At 39.5% G+C, this 13,258-nt stretch overlaps 1 protein-coding gene across 1 annotated transcript in view; it reads left to right on the plus strand.

Annotated features, from left to right (window-relative positions):
• The first annotated feature begins 1,633 nt into the window (after window positions 1-1,633).
• LOC106871736 (uncharacterized) overlaps window positions 1,634-13,258 on the plus strand; it is a 34,168-nt gene continuing 22,543 nt past the window's right edge. Inside the window, exon 1 of the mRNA XM_014918353.3 lies at window positions 1,634-2,613. Coding sequence (XP_014773839.1) covers window positions 2,518-2,613 — 96 coding nt within the window. The 5' untranslated portion in view covers window positions 1,634-2,517. The remainder of the gene's footprint in view (window positions 2,614-13,258) is intronic.

Below are 13,258 nucleotides of genomic sequence, written 5' to 3' on the forward strand. Positions count from 1 at the left end.
TAGCTAGAGTTTGTGCGCCCCCGGACCCCACAAAAATCACATATTGCCGACAGCAAAAGCCTACAACTGGATGGAAAGTGCCGCCCGGGGTGAACCGCTCCTACCTGCCACCAGCTACGCTAATGCTTGCTACATATATCACGCAGTGCGACTGAACACGAAACAATATGGTTTCAAAACAAACTTCTTAAACTGCCAGCCAGCCATTGTGCGGCACATTGAGCAAGTATTTTCTACTACAGCTCCATTATGATCACTGCTAAAAAACAAAGACCTATTGTATGCACGCGCACGTGCGTGGTGTGTGCATGTGTGTGTGTGTGTGTGTATGAAGGCGCGCATATGTGTGTATCGCCTTATCTTGTCATCCCACGCTAATAGAAAAGAAATGTCACCATCGTACAAACGGTGTCGTTTGTATGCAATCTTCGGCGGAATTCTGCTTTACGCACGGCATATAACCCCTCATAACTTATTTATCTTTTGGAATTCTCTGAAAAATGTTGTGAATTTGTATTCTACACACGGGAATTCATACGACTATGCAAAAAGGAAATTTTTTAAAAGTTTTCGAATTAAAAAATTCGATGGACATTGGAATTAGACACTGAGGGAAAATGGCTGTAACTTTTTTATTTTTTAATTTTGACGATTTTCGTTTTCGATAATGTGTTCTATATGTCATGGTCATGCGATTCCCCCTAAAAAAAAAAATGTTTGACCACCCCTCCCCTCCCCCACACACGGGGGAATCGCATGACCGTGACATATAGAACACATTATCGAAAACGAAAATCGCCAAAATTAAAAAATAAAAAAGTTACAGCCATTTTCCCTCAGTGTCTAATTCCAATGTCCACCAAAAATTCTTTTTAATGCTTCGAAGTTTTTTTGTTTTTTTTAATACGGACTGTCCGAATTTTTGGCTTAAATCCCAGCAATAGACCATTAAATGTATTTATGAGGCGATAGATATTGAAAAACATAATTACGTCGGAGTGACAAACAAACGAGGGCGGTATGAGATGGTCGTGAAATGTGCTAAAAAAATAACAACTAAATACTCCTTAAATTATACGATCTTTTTTTTCCTTTTTAGTTTTTGCAGTCATATGAATTCACGAGTGTAGAACACAAATTCGCAAAGATTTTCTTAAAAATTCCAAAAAATAAAAATGCTATGAGGGATTATATGCATACTCAAACTGTCCGGACTAGGAGAAAATAGTTACCCTCCTTGGAAATAGGTGAGAGCTGCCGACAGGAAGCACAGGTGACAAAAACAATTTTTTAAAATTTTTTAAAAAGGTCATGAAAAAGGATTAGTATCGAAAGATCACCAAAAAAAAATCAACGAATTTTGTCTCACCAATGCAGTTATGGAAAGATAGACGTTAAAACAATGATGACGATGTTGATGATGATAATGGTGATATGAAGTTGTATATACTACACATACGCACACACAATCTTTGTATGTGTAAATATATGCTTGTATGTATTTGTGCAGGCGTGTGTAAATATATGGACTGTTCTACATTCATATATAATAAAGAACAACAGTCTATATAAGTACACAATCTCGCGCGCGCGCGCATGTGTGAATATGTGTGAGTGTATAGAAATACTTGTGATACCGAGTAAAATCCTGTTTCTCTAATAACTTGTCTAGTTATCTCCCCACTCCGTTTTCACACCAATCCACCAGGTGTCGCGGTAGCATTTTTTTAAATATATAAACCAAGCCGAGTCGCTGTTAATTATTTGTTGTTCTGCTTCTCGGTAGCTGTATGATTAATGCATTAACTGCTACGCCTGTTAGCGATAGATGCACGTTTTTAGCTTTAGTTCTCGGGTCTCGTTATATTTTTTACAAGTCAAATACATCAATACGGCATATCAATCAATAACTTAATTAAGCAGTATTTGTTTTGCTGTTAACTAAATTAGTAACATCTAACCCCTTTCACACACGAACACAATATAAAATCTCAGCATACTTTTCTCAAATAAGCAACCGCCCTTAAGTAAACAAAGCAAGTGGTTTCGGTTTCTACAGTTGCTGAGCTTTTAAATCTACTTTAGTTATTATTATTATCATTTTAATTTCATGTGCTGAGTTTAAATAGGACGCTGATCGTATGCTTTGTGTTTACATGTTTCCCTCTTTACCAGTAACATTCATTCGGTTACAGGTTTGATCGATGCTTCGTTAATAATAGCTATTGTGTAAACTTTTATATTTTTATCATCATTAACACCATTCGTGCAAACAGAAATCCTTATTACGTTTTTCCAGCAAGATATACAAATTCAAACTGAAGATATTTTTTTCTTAACAATTCTAAAACAAAGAAATACACCTGTTGTACATATATAAATATTTCTATTTATGTTCACTACTTAAATATCATCTCGCTTATATTTCTTCATACCCAGAACTGTTAGCGGACCCACGCATGTTTTGTTAAGAATCTTTTAATCGATATTTTTAATAATATTAACACAGTTACCAATATGTACGATCTCAAGCGTAAATCGTGTGTTTTATCGAGCTGCGATACTTTTGCTGAAGACAACAATACCAGGAATGGTGACTTTACTACTTTGGCTGTAAGTAGAAAAAACAATTCTATCTTTATTCCTTCCGATTTTTATTATTAATTTATCTTCATTCCTCGTGTGCATTGTATGTTTTATAGCTAGCGGAGGCTCTGAAATAAAAAATTATCCAAACTAGGGGTAGACCGAAAGCTACTCTACAGGCTAAGGATACCTTGATTACATGAAGTTTACATTGTCGTTAGGAGATCCTGTGTTAACTCGCAGGGGATTCGATCTATATATTTAACGGCGAAAGACGGGTGTAAGAACCCCTACCCCGCCTTTTTTCCCCCTGCCTACATATATTCTAGCCATCAGCCCAAGTATTCATTATAGACCCAAGCAGTCCCCAGGCAGCTTGTCCTGCGTGCCCATGCCTCAAAACTGCAGGACCCTTCTTGTCCAACATATTAGCTTTCTAAGACAATAGAATGGGAGATTTGTAGCAAGTCGAGCGTCAGCGTAAAATTGCCTTTGTTGACTTGTGTTTACATCCGAGTTTCCGTAAAACTGAAAAATGATCTCATTTTCACGTTTTCTTACTCTTCTATTATTCTGATCCTTGTTCCCAGACAAAAATAAATCCATATTTAACGGCGGAGGTAAAGAATACGTATACTACCCGCTTTCGGCGTAACAAAAACCCTAACCCTAATCGCCCGGGTGTGCGTATTTACTTTCGCCTATTTAACAGTAAAGAAACAATGTGTTGAACAACATGCAGATTGTTGATATATCAACTTGGTTCAAGTCATATCTTTTCTACTCTAGGCACAAGGCCCAAAATGTTGGGGAAGGAGGCCAGTCGATTAGATCGATCTCAGTACGCAACTGGTACTAATTTATCGACACCGTAAGGATGAAAGGCAAAGTCGACCTCGGCGGAATTTGAACTCAGAACCTAAACACAGACAAAATACCGCTAACCACTTCGCCTGGCGTGCAAACGTTTCTGCCAGCTCGCCGCCTTTTGGTTCCAGTTATATCGCGAATATCCTTTCACCATTGTGGTTGTTTGGAACTCTGTATGGGATATTCAGAGAAAGAGGCCAGGTGTTTTTAAATACATAAAAAGCAATTAACTTTAACTGGATAAAGGACTCGATACATATGTTAATCTGCTATTATAATTTGTTGAGAGTGACAATAAAGTTTTATTGGGAGTAGATTACTTAAACTTTTGAATAAGCCACTACCAACAAATCTTCCAAGTCAATGCCTATAAATGACATTCGTTTTACGTCTGTTTTTCACACACACGCACGCAGACACACACATTAAGATGATAGACCAAAATAACAAAAGGGCATTGAAGTAGAGTTAGCATAGATGGCATGCAGTTAAAGAATTGTATAATGACAAGTGAGGAGTGTCCTCTCCTAAGTGCAATAACTACAGAAGTTCTTGAGTTTATAATTAAGAGGTCTAAAATTAAAACCTAGCAAAGACAAAAAGTCTTACTTAGTAAGAATGAACATGGAATTTTTCAGCCATCTAAAAAATGACCAAGCTTCATATGCAGAGAAGGATTTGGTAAAAATTCTATACACTGTATATCCACTGTAAATTTGGGGTGCACAAGAGATGTACTGTGGATTCTTCTCCTTTACCTAATGATATTTGAAAACTTTTTTGAAAGGCCTGTTTATGCAGGTTTTTCAGATTAACTTCATTGAGTTACAGGTGTCCCTTTTCACTCTCACCTTCAGAATGCAATGAACTAAAGATTGGCCAATTAGAAACCATTCCTTCACCTAACTGTGTTCTTCATGCAGAAGGTATTCTTGGGATGTTTTTTTCTTAGTATTATGAAGAGCTCAATACTTGTTCCATTACTTATGCTTTATATAAGTACTTTTCTATTTTGATGACGGGATCTGATGTTGTCAAGGACTGTATCGGAGCATGATGCAGCTCTTGGACACATTGTATCCTGTGAGCCAGCATGGAACATGGACAATAAATGATGATGATGAAAAGGAATTTTTTCCTTAAATCTAATAAAATAATGCAAAAACTAATTTCTGTGTGTCAGTGTGTCACACTTTGACCACCACTTCCTCTCTCTATTCAATGACACTTTTACTATTCCTCGTGCTGGGGTGAGAGTAATAGTAAGCATAAAGGCAGTGGAGAAGACAGACAGAGAGAGAGAGGGAGAGAAAGAGAGACAATGAAATTTAGGGAAAGTTGATGTTTTATTAAAAGTAGTAGTGTTGATGGTGGTAGTGGAAGTAATAATAAGAGAGAAAGAAAGAGGGGCTGAACACTGATAGTAATGGGGTGATAGTAATAGTATGAGCTGTTATTGTGATAGAAGCAGAGGTGGTGATGGTGGTAGCCGAGGTGATCGGGGATGGTGGTGGCATCAGAAGTCTGAATGGTGTATATGGAGGATGTTGTGGAGATGGTGGTGGTACTGTTGTTTATCCTGCAGCTTTGCAATAAGTTCCAAGTTGACAAATTATATCATTGTTTTGATGAAAATTGTTCATTGTTTGAAAGATATTGTTCAAGTTTAATAAAATTTAATATGTACTCAATGCATGAAGTGTCATTGTTGGGCCCAAGGCCTAATGAAGAGCCTTCCACAGGAGCTAGCTTAAAAGCCACCTAAAATCAATATCAAACTCACTGGTCATGGACACTGCCCTTTCCTCCCAGCTCAAAAATTAAATAAGTAAAGGTGTGGTAGATGAAAGCATATATGACAGTAATAATCTTTCAATTTATGACTACATGGTCAGTACTTTAATCCCACAGCCATAGTAGCTCATTAACTTTCAAGTTGTGCCTTTGTTCATCAGTAACAGTTAGCACTTGATTTCTAACCTCATATTATTGTTGGTTTTAAGTAGTCATACTGTGTTACAAACATTTGATTTGTGTTGAATATGTTAACTGATTGTAATTGTTGAGTTTGAGTACAAGTGTCTGGATATATTTTGAACGCCCTACGTTATGAGAGAATATCCATGGCAAACAATTTAGAGATATATAGAGTGATGTAAAGAAAAAAATGTGAAAGTATACAACAAGATAGAAGCCTGAATGGTGTATGTAGTGGTGTCACCAGAATGTAGTGTGTTTTTGTTGAGTGTCGGTGCGATAGGCATGTGTTTGCCTGAGAAATGACAAAGTGATAACTGGTTCAATTAATTAGCTGGAGTTAATAAATACTAATTGCCACTACAATCAATTTTGACAACTTGCTTCGAATTGCTAGACAAATGATGGAACCAGGATATGTTCGTGTGTGTGTGTGTTCGTTCTCTCATCTTGCTTGGCCGGCGAAAAATCTGTCTCACATTAGCAGAGGTCTCATAGTAGCAGTCTCCCTGTCTGTCTGTCCCTGTGTGTCCTGATGTCTTGCTGACCACTCTATTTATAAGAATCGTGGCAGCTAGAAGGACATACATACTGCAGCAGAGTTTGTACGTAAATAGGTTAGATGCTGACCAGTTGAACTTCGCCTGACACTATAAGGTCGAAGGTTAAAGGGAGATGATCGATCACTTTTTGACAGGACAAAGAAAACCTGTTTTTCGCGCCTGTTGATTGTCGTGGTTTGGAACCGAGAATTCTTAGATTCGGTTTCGAATCTAGGCTTGGAGAAGGAAGTGTAAATTTTTACACTACCCCACTTCTAGTGCGAAAGCCACAGAGATCGAACGATATTAGCAATGTTATCTTGTTGTGTATGCAGAAAAAAATTTACAAGTTGCAACAGACAAATGAATGTCAAAAACATGGGATACAAAAATATATGAAGCAAAGATTCACTGTTGGTGTGTGCTATATGGTGGGCAATGCATATATGTGCCCAGGCAGAAACATGTTGGCGCGTTGAATAAGATGTGCATCTATTGATTACTCGACCCACTAGAGATCTAAATAGAGGCAGGTTGTATTTCAGTGGCGCAAAAGATCAAATGGTAGCACAAGTGAGAATGTGACTGTTGCAAGTGTGTGTAAACGTCAGATAACAAAATATTTTTACAAGCAAGCAAAACAGTTTAAAAAGAAAACAAAACATATGTACATGCAAAAAATGAAAGAAATGTTCATCGAAAAAGTTCGCTTGTGAAATGTTCAAACCGAAAGTTTTACGCTGATGTGGAACAATGTTTTTTTTTTTTGTTGTTTTTTTTTTTGTTTTATGTATACAAAATGTTCGTTGATGTATGCGTTTCATTTAAGATGGGTAGGTTGAGAATTGGGACTTACCCGAAAAACTTGCACAAACCTTGCGGGCCATCGAACAGTTCTTCCTGATTTAGTGTTGTACAGAATCTGTAGTGTTTGCTGGGGTTGGTGAATCCGTTCGAGGAACAGAGGGAACTGAATGTAAGTCGTCCTCGATGAAGGCTTTTTTCAAACGATCAATCGATACGGTATTGCGTTTACCTCCGATATCGAGGACGAAATACTTGAGTTCTCGTTTGATGACTTTGTACGGCCCGGAATATGGTGGCCGGAGTTGAGATGGTATGCCATCGTTTCTGACGAAAACATGAGTCCAAGTGTTGATGTCCTTGGGAACATGTGAGACGACGTTCTGTTGTCTGGGGCCTGCAGGTAACAAATGCGACATGGATGTCCGCAATCGGTGCACATATTGTGCTGGGTCAGGAAGGTGTTGTGATGCAACAGGTTCAATCATCTGCCCAGGTAAGGTGAGTGTTGTGCTGTAGACTAGTTCTGCCGGAGTGTGTCCAACTTCCTCCTTAACCGTGGATCGAATACCAAGGAGGATGAGGGGGAGATGTTCCAGCCAGTTGGAAGAGTCTGCAGATGCTTTAATAGCTGCTTTGAGTTGGCGGTGGAAGCGTTCAACCATGCCATTTGCTGCAGGGTGGTAAGCAGTAGTGCGGGTGTGTTTGCACTCGAGTAGACGAGTCAGTTCGGCGAAAAGGTGGGAATCGAACTGAGGTCCTCTGTCTGTGGTGATTGTTGCGGGTGTGCCAAAACGCGAAACCCATTGTGATATCAGCGTTTTGGCAACCGTTTCTGCCGATGTATCGGATAAGGGCCAAGCTTCGGGCCATCGCGAAAAACGGTCCACGCAGGTGAGCAGATGAGTGTAATTCTGCGAAGGTGGCAGAGGTCCTACAATATCAATGTGAACGTGCTGAAATCGTGCGTCGGGTTGCGAAAATGAACCGATTGGTGATTTTATGTGCCGGTAGATTTTTGCTTTTTGGCACGCGACACAGCACTTGGTCCATTCTCTGATGTCCTTGTTGATATTGGTCCACACAAAACGGGTTGATATCAGCTTTTGAGTGGAGCGAATACCAGGATGTGACAGAGAATGCAGAGCAGAGAAAACTTCACGACGGTATTTTTGAGGTACATAAGGGCGTTGGTGACCGGTGGAGATAGCACACCAAATATGGGCCGAGGACGATGATAGCGGAACATGTTGAAATTTGAGAGATGACGAATTCCGGAGCTTTAGAAGTTCTTCGTCATTCTCCTGTTCAGCTGCTATACTAGCCAGATCAATTGTAGCCGTGGTGTGGATAGCATTGATCTGCGTTCGGGAAAGAGCATCGGCTGCTAGGTTAGTCGTCCCTTTGATGTGGCGAATATCCGTCGTATATTGTGATATGAAGTCGAGGTGGCGGATTTCTCTCGGCGAGTGGCGATCAGGCTTGGTGTTGAATGCATACACCAGTGGTTTGTGATCGGTGTATATGGCAAAATTGGTACCCTCTAGCATGTGTCGGAAATGCTTAACGGCCAGGTATGCCGCCAATAATTCCCGACTGAAGGTACTGTATTTCGTTTCGGCGGGTTTTAACCGCTTAGAAAAGAAAGACAACGGTTGCCATATGCAATCAACAAGCTGCTGTAGGACGCCTCCTATTCCGGAATCGGATGCATCGACGAGTAAACACAGCGGGGCATTTGGTTTCGGATACACCAACATAGTAGCGTCGGATAAAGCTTTTTTCAGGGCGGCGAAAGAGGCGAGCTGATGTTCATCCAGGGCAATTTCGGTGTTTTTGCAGGTTCGCTGACGTAGCAAATCTGTAAGCGGTTGCGCTGTCTCGGCAAGGTGAGGTACAAATCTCCGATAAAAATTGACGAGACCGAGGAACTCCCTTAATTTGCGGAGAGATGTGGGTGGCGAAAATTCCACGATGGCCTGTACTTTTTCAGGAAGGGGACGAATACCATCCTTATCGATGATGTGCCCGAGAAAATGAAGGGAAGTAACTCCGAAATCACATTTGCTGGGATTGATGACGACTCCGAATTTTTGCAGACGTTCGAATAGCAGGTGCAGGTGATGGTCATGCTTTTCTTCCGAGTTACTGGCCACCAGTATGTCGTCTATGTAGGCATAGACGAAAGGCAAACCTCTGGTGACCATGTCGATGAACCTTTGGAATGTCTGTACTGCGTTGCGTAAACCGAAAGGCATACGCAGGAATTCAAACATTCCGAAAGGTGTCGTGACTGCTGTTTTTGGGATGTCCGCGGGTTCAACCGGTATTTGGTTGTACGCTCGCACAAGGTCGATTTGGGAAAAAAATGCGAGCGCCATGCAGCGAGCTAGAAAAATCCTGCAGATAAGGGACTGGATAAGCGTCACTGACGGTACTTTTGTTTAGCGACCGATAATCACCGCAAACTCGCCAGTCGGTTGATGATCTTTTTGGGACGCAGTGTATCGGCGAGGACCAGTTGCTGCTGGACGGGCGGATGATTCCAAGGTCGAGCATGTGTTGAAATTCCCGTTTGACGGCTTTGAGGCGATCAGGTGGTAACCTTCTGGGTCGTGCACCAACAGGTGGACCGCTGGTCTTGATGTGGTGGGTGATATCGTGCTTGATCGGCTGGTTGTGGAAAACTGGTCGAGCGACGTCCGGGTACTGTTTCAGGATGGTACTGTGACGAGTCATTGTTGAGAGCAATATGGTTGAGCTGACTGTGGCCATACGAGCGGCTATACCGCGCACAGTAAGCTGTGTGGTGCTGTCGACAAGTCGTCTGTTTTGTATGTCTACTAGGAGACCGAAATGATGCAGGAAATCGGCTCCTAAGATAGGGGTCGGCAGTTTTGCGATGACAAATACCCACTGGAATGTGCGGCGTAGTCCCAAGTTCAGCGTTAGGGACTGTTCACCGTAGGTTTGGATCGGCGAGTGATTGACTGCCTGAAGACAGACTGGTGTCTCCGTTCGTTTTCCTGAAATGCTGGAAACAGGTCTGTCAGGGCCTGTATCAGTGAAGCCCGCTGAGTGACCAATGGCTGGGTCCACATAACAAAATAGTAAATTGTAGTATTTTAAGGGCCTCTGAAAAAATTTTTGCTTTAGATGTATGGTATATACTGTAAGAAACAGCCAGGTTTCTTTGTCTAACGTCTTCAACCTACACAAGTTAATGTGTTAAAAACTGATTTTGAAAACAGTTTCTATAAAACTAGTTTTCAAACATCAAATGGCTATGGGGGTTCACCAGTATAAAATAGTAATATCAAAAGGGGTCCATGAATAAAAAATGGTTGAAAATCCCTCTCCTAATGGCTTTTATTTAGTTATCTACTTTGTAGAATGAATAAGTCCTTCATAAAAAGTTTTAAAAAGTAATATGAAACAATATTGTAAGTGACAAAATTTATTTCTCTTCCAATGAACAAAATACCTGGTATTTTTACATTTGAGGTGAACATAATTATAGTTAGAATCATTAACTAAAAGTAAATTATTTGACTTTTAGTTAATGACTCTAACTATATGTTCACTGCAACTAAGGGTACCTAGACACATTGCTAGAAATAGGAGTAAAATATTTCTTGTACTGTAGGAAGAGTGCAAATGTATACACATATGCTGAATTGAGAATCTCTCAGACTAAATGTTTAGTTTCGCATTTTTCCATACACTTCATCAGTGAAAGCCATCTGATTGGCTGGTGTTGGCTAATTCTGCTTGTCAGCATATATGTATTTACCATAGAAATTTATGGATGATTTAGTGGAATGCTAATGTATATACAAAAAATTAATATAAACAGCTGGGCACAATATAATACCATAAAGGAAAATTCAATTGTCACTAAATGAGGTTAAAGGTGCCTAGACACCTATGTTGCTAATCTCAAAACATGATGTAACTGATACAATTTATAACACATTAAACAAAACAAATAAGTTTTCCTAAGATGCAAGTGTCTGTTTCCTAATTAGGCTCCTATAAATCTTATGGTGGTATTGGTGGTGGATGGATGAAAGGATGTTGTAATAATGATAGTGAAATTTGATAAAAGAAAATGATAGAGTACTATCTTTATAATTAAGATTGTGAAAGAAAGTTTATAATTAGGTATTATCAGTTAGTTGTTTCTTCTATGACAAACATTCTATGCCAACATGGAAAGGAAAAATGAAAACATTGAAATGTTGGAAGTACTTATTAGAGGCAAAGATATACTGAAGTAGCTACTATCAGGACTTGTATCTTGGAATCCAAACCAGTTCTTTACACTTAGCGTGCCAGAGGCTAACTTCTACTCTATAGTCCTTGGTAAATGCTGAATTTCAATGCCAGAGTGTTTTGTAACTTTTTGAGAAGGGGAAAATAGATAAAACTGAAAGAATTAAAAAATTTAGATTCCAAAAGCTACCTTTGAATTTATTGATATAAAAACTAGAAATAAAAGAAGACTAAATGAAAACTTCAGAACAAAAGTGCTTATTATTGACCATTTAGTGATACCATGTGATCTTATATTGCATGATATTAATGAGTTGAATTGATGCCATCACATCACTAAATTTAATATTTCCAGCATTTAAGGTGGTGAGCTGTCAGAATTGTTATTGTGAAAGGGCAAAATGCTTAGCAGCATTTCGCCCGTCGCTATGTTCTGAGTTCAAATTCCACAGAGGCTGACTTTGCCTTTCATCCCTCCAGAGTCAATAAAATAAGTATCTGTTGCACTCTGTAGCATGGCTGTTCGCACACAAGTATCATATGATCTACCTTTCACTCTGAGGGTGAAGCCCTTTGTGACCAACAAAGGTAGAAATTCTCTGAACTTTGGGCATGGTATTTCGTATACTAGTTTAAGGGAGCAGAAACTAATAGAAGAAAGGAATCAGAAAACAATGTATTTGTGATGTAGGGGGCAACATCATCATAATTGTCGTGATTTTGACATCCATCTTTTCCTGCTTGCTTAGGTCAGACAATTCATTGTGGCAGATTTTCAATTCTTGGATAGCCTTCCTATCACCAACTCTCACCTGTTTCCAGGAAAGTTAATATTTTATCTTGGCCAGATATTTTCACTGCAAACTGGAACTGAATAACACCACTTGCAAGGCAGTGACACTCATTTACAACTATAGTGCAATGCCAAAAAAAAGAGACACAAACATACGTAATAGTCGACTCGGCAGAATTTCAACTCAGAACATAAAGATGGACAAAATGTTGCAGAGCATTTTGCCTAGCATGCTAACAATTCTTCCAGCTTGCTGCTCTAGCTTAAATACAAATATTAACTAGAAGGGTAGCTGGTATTGTCTAGAAAATACTCAATACTGTCTAAAAAAAAATATTCAATTGTTGGCTAAGCAGCTGAATTTGAAACATAGAATTCTGCTTAAATTTGTTATTTGAAATTGTTATTTATAATAAAGAGAGATTTTTCATATTTTACCATTTAAAATATCACATGCATTTGAATAACTCACAATCAAAATGACACCAAGGTATTCCAGGTGTGACAATTTAATCAATATACAGGCTTCATACGATCTACCCTTCACTCTGTTTTTTACATACATACATGTATATATATATATATATATATGTTAATTCTCTAAATGAAGTATTAACAGTAACTGCACGATAAAGTGTAGTATATTGCCACTTAAGTGTGGCTGACCCCTAGGGGTGGATGTTACTGTTGCTTTTAGCCCCAGGAGGACATCTCCTCCAGCTGGCTTATCGGACACACGACTGTGTCCTGTTTGCCAAGGGAAGTTATCCCTCTCACCTCGATCAGCAGCACGAACGTATCCGGATTTCAGGGTTATTTCCCTTCGTCGGCGTTCGACAGCTGATGACCTTGGTGAGAGAGACAAAAACCTGGCAAACTTATATCTTCTTTTCCAGTGAAATTCTTCACTGATATTGAAAAGGTGAAACAAGCAATGTTAATTCTCTAAATGAAGTATTAACAGTAACTGCACGATAAAGTGTAGTATATTGCCACTTAAGTGTGGCTGACACCCTAGGGGTGGATGTTACTGTTGCTTTTAGCCCCAGGAGGACATCTCCTCCAGGCTGGCTTATCGACACACACGACTGTGTCCTGTTTGCCAAGGGAAGTTATCCCTCTCACCTTGATCAGCAGCACGAACGTATCCGGATTTCAGGGTTATTTCCCTTCGTCGGCGTTCGACAGCTGATGACCTTGGTGAGAGAGACAAAAACCTGGCAAACTTATATCTTCTTTTCCAGTGAAATTCTTCACTGATATTGAAAAGGTGAAAACAAGCAATGTTAATTCTCTAAATGAAGTATTAACAGTAACTGCACGATAAAGTGTAGTATATTGCCACTTAAGTGTGGCTGACCCCTAGGGGTGGATGTTACTGTTGCTTTTAGCCCCAGGAGGACATATATAT

This window comes from Octopus bimaculoides, chromosome 2 (assembly GCF_046866305.1).
Source record: "Octopus bimaculoides isolate indiv1 chromosome 2, ASM4686630v1, whole genome shotgun sequence".
NCBI lineage: Eukaryota > Metazoa > Mollusca > Cephalopoda > Octopoda > Octopodidae > Octopus > Octopus bimaculoides.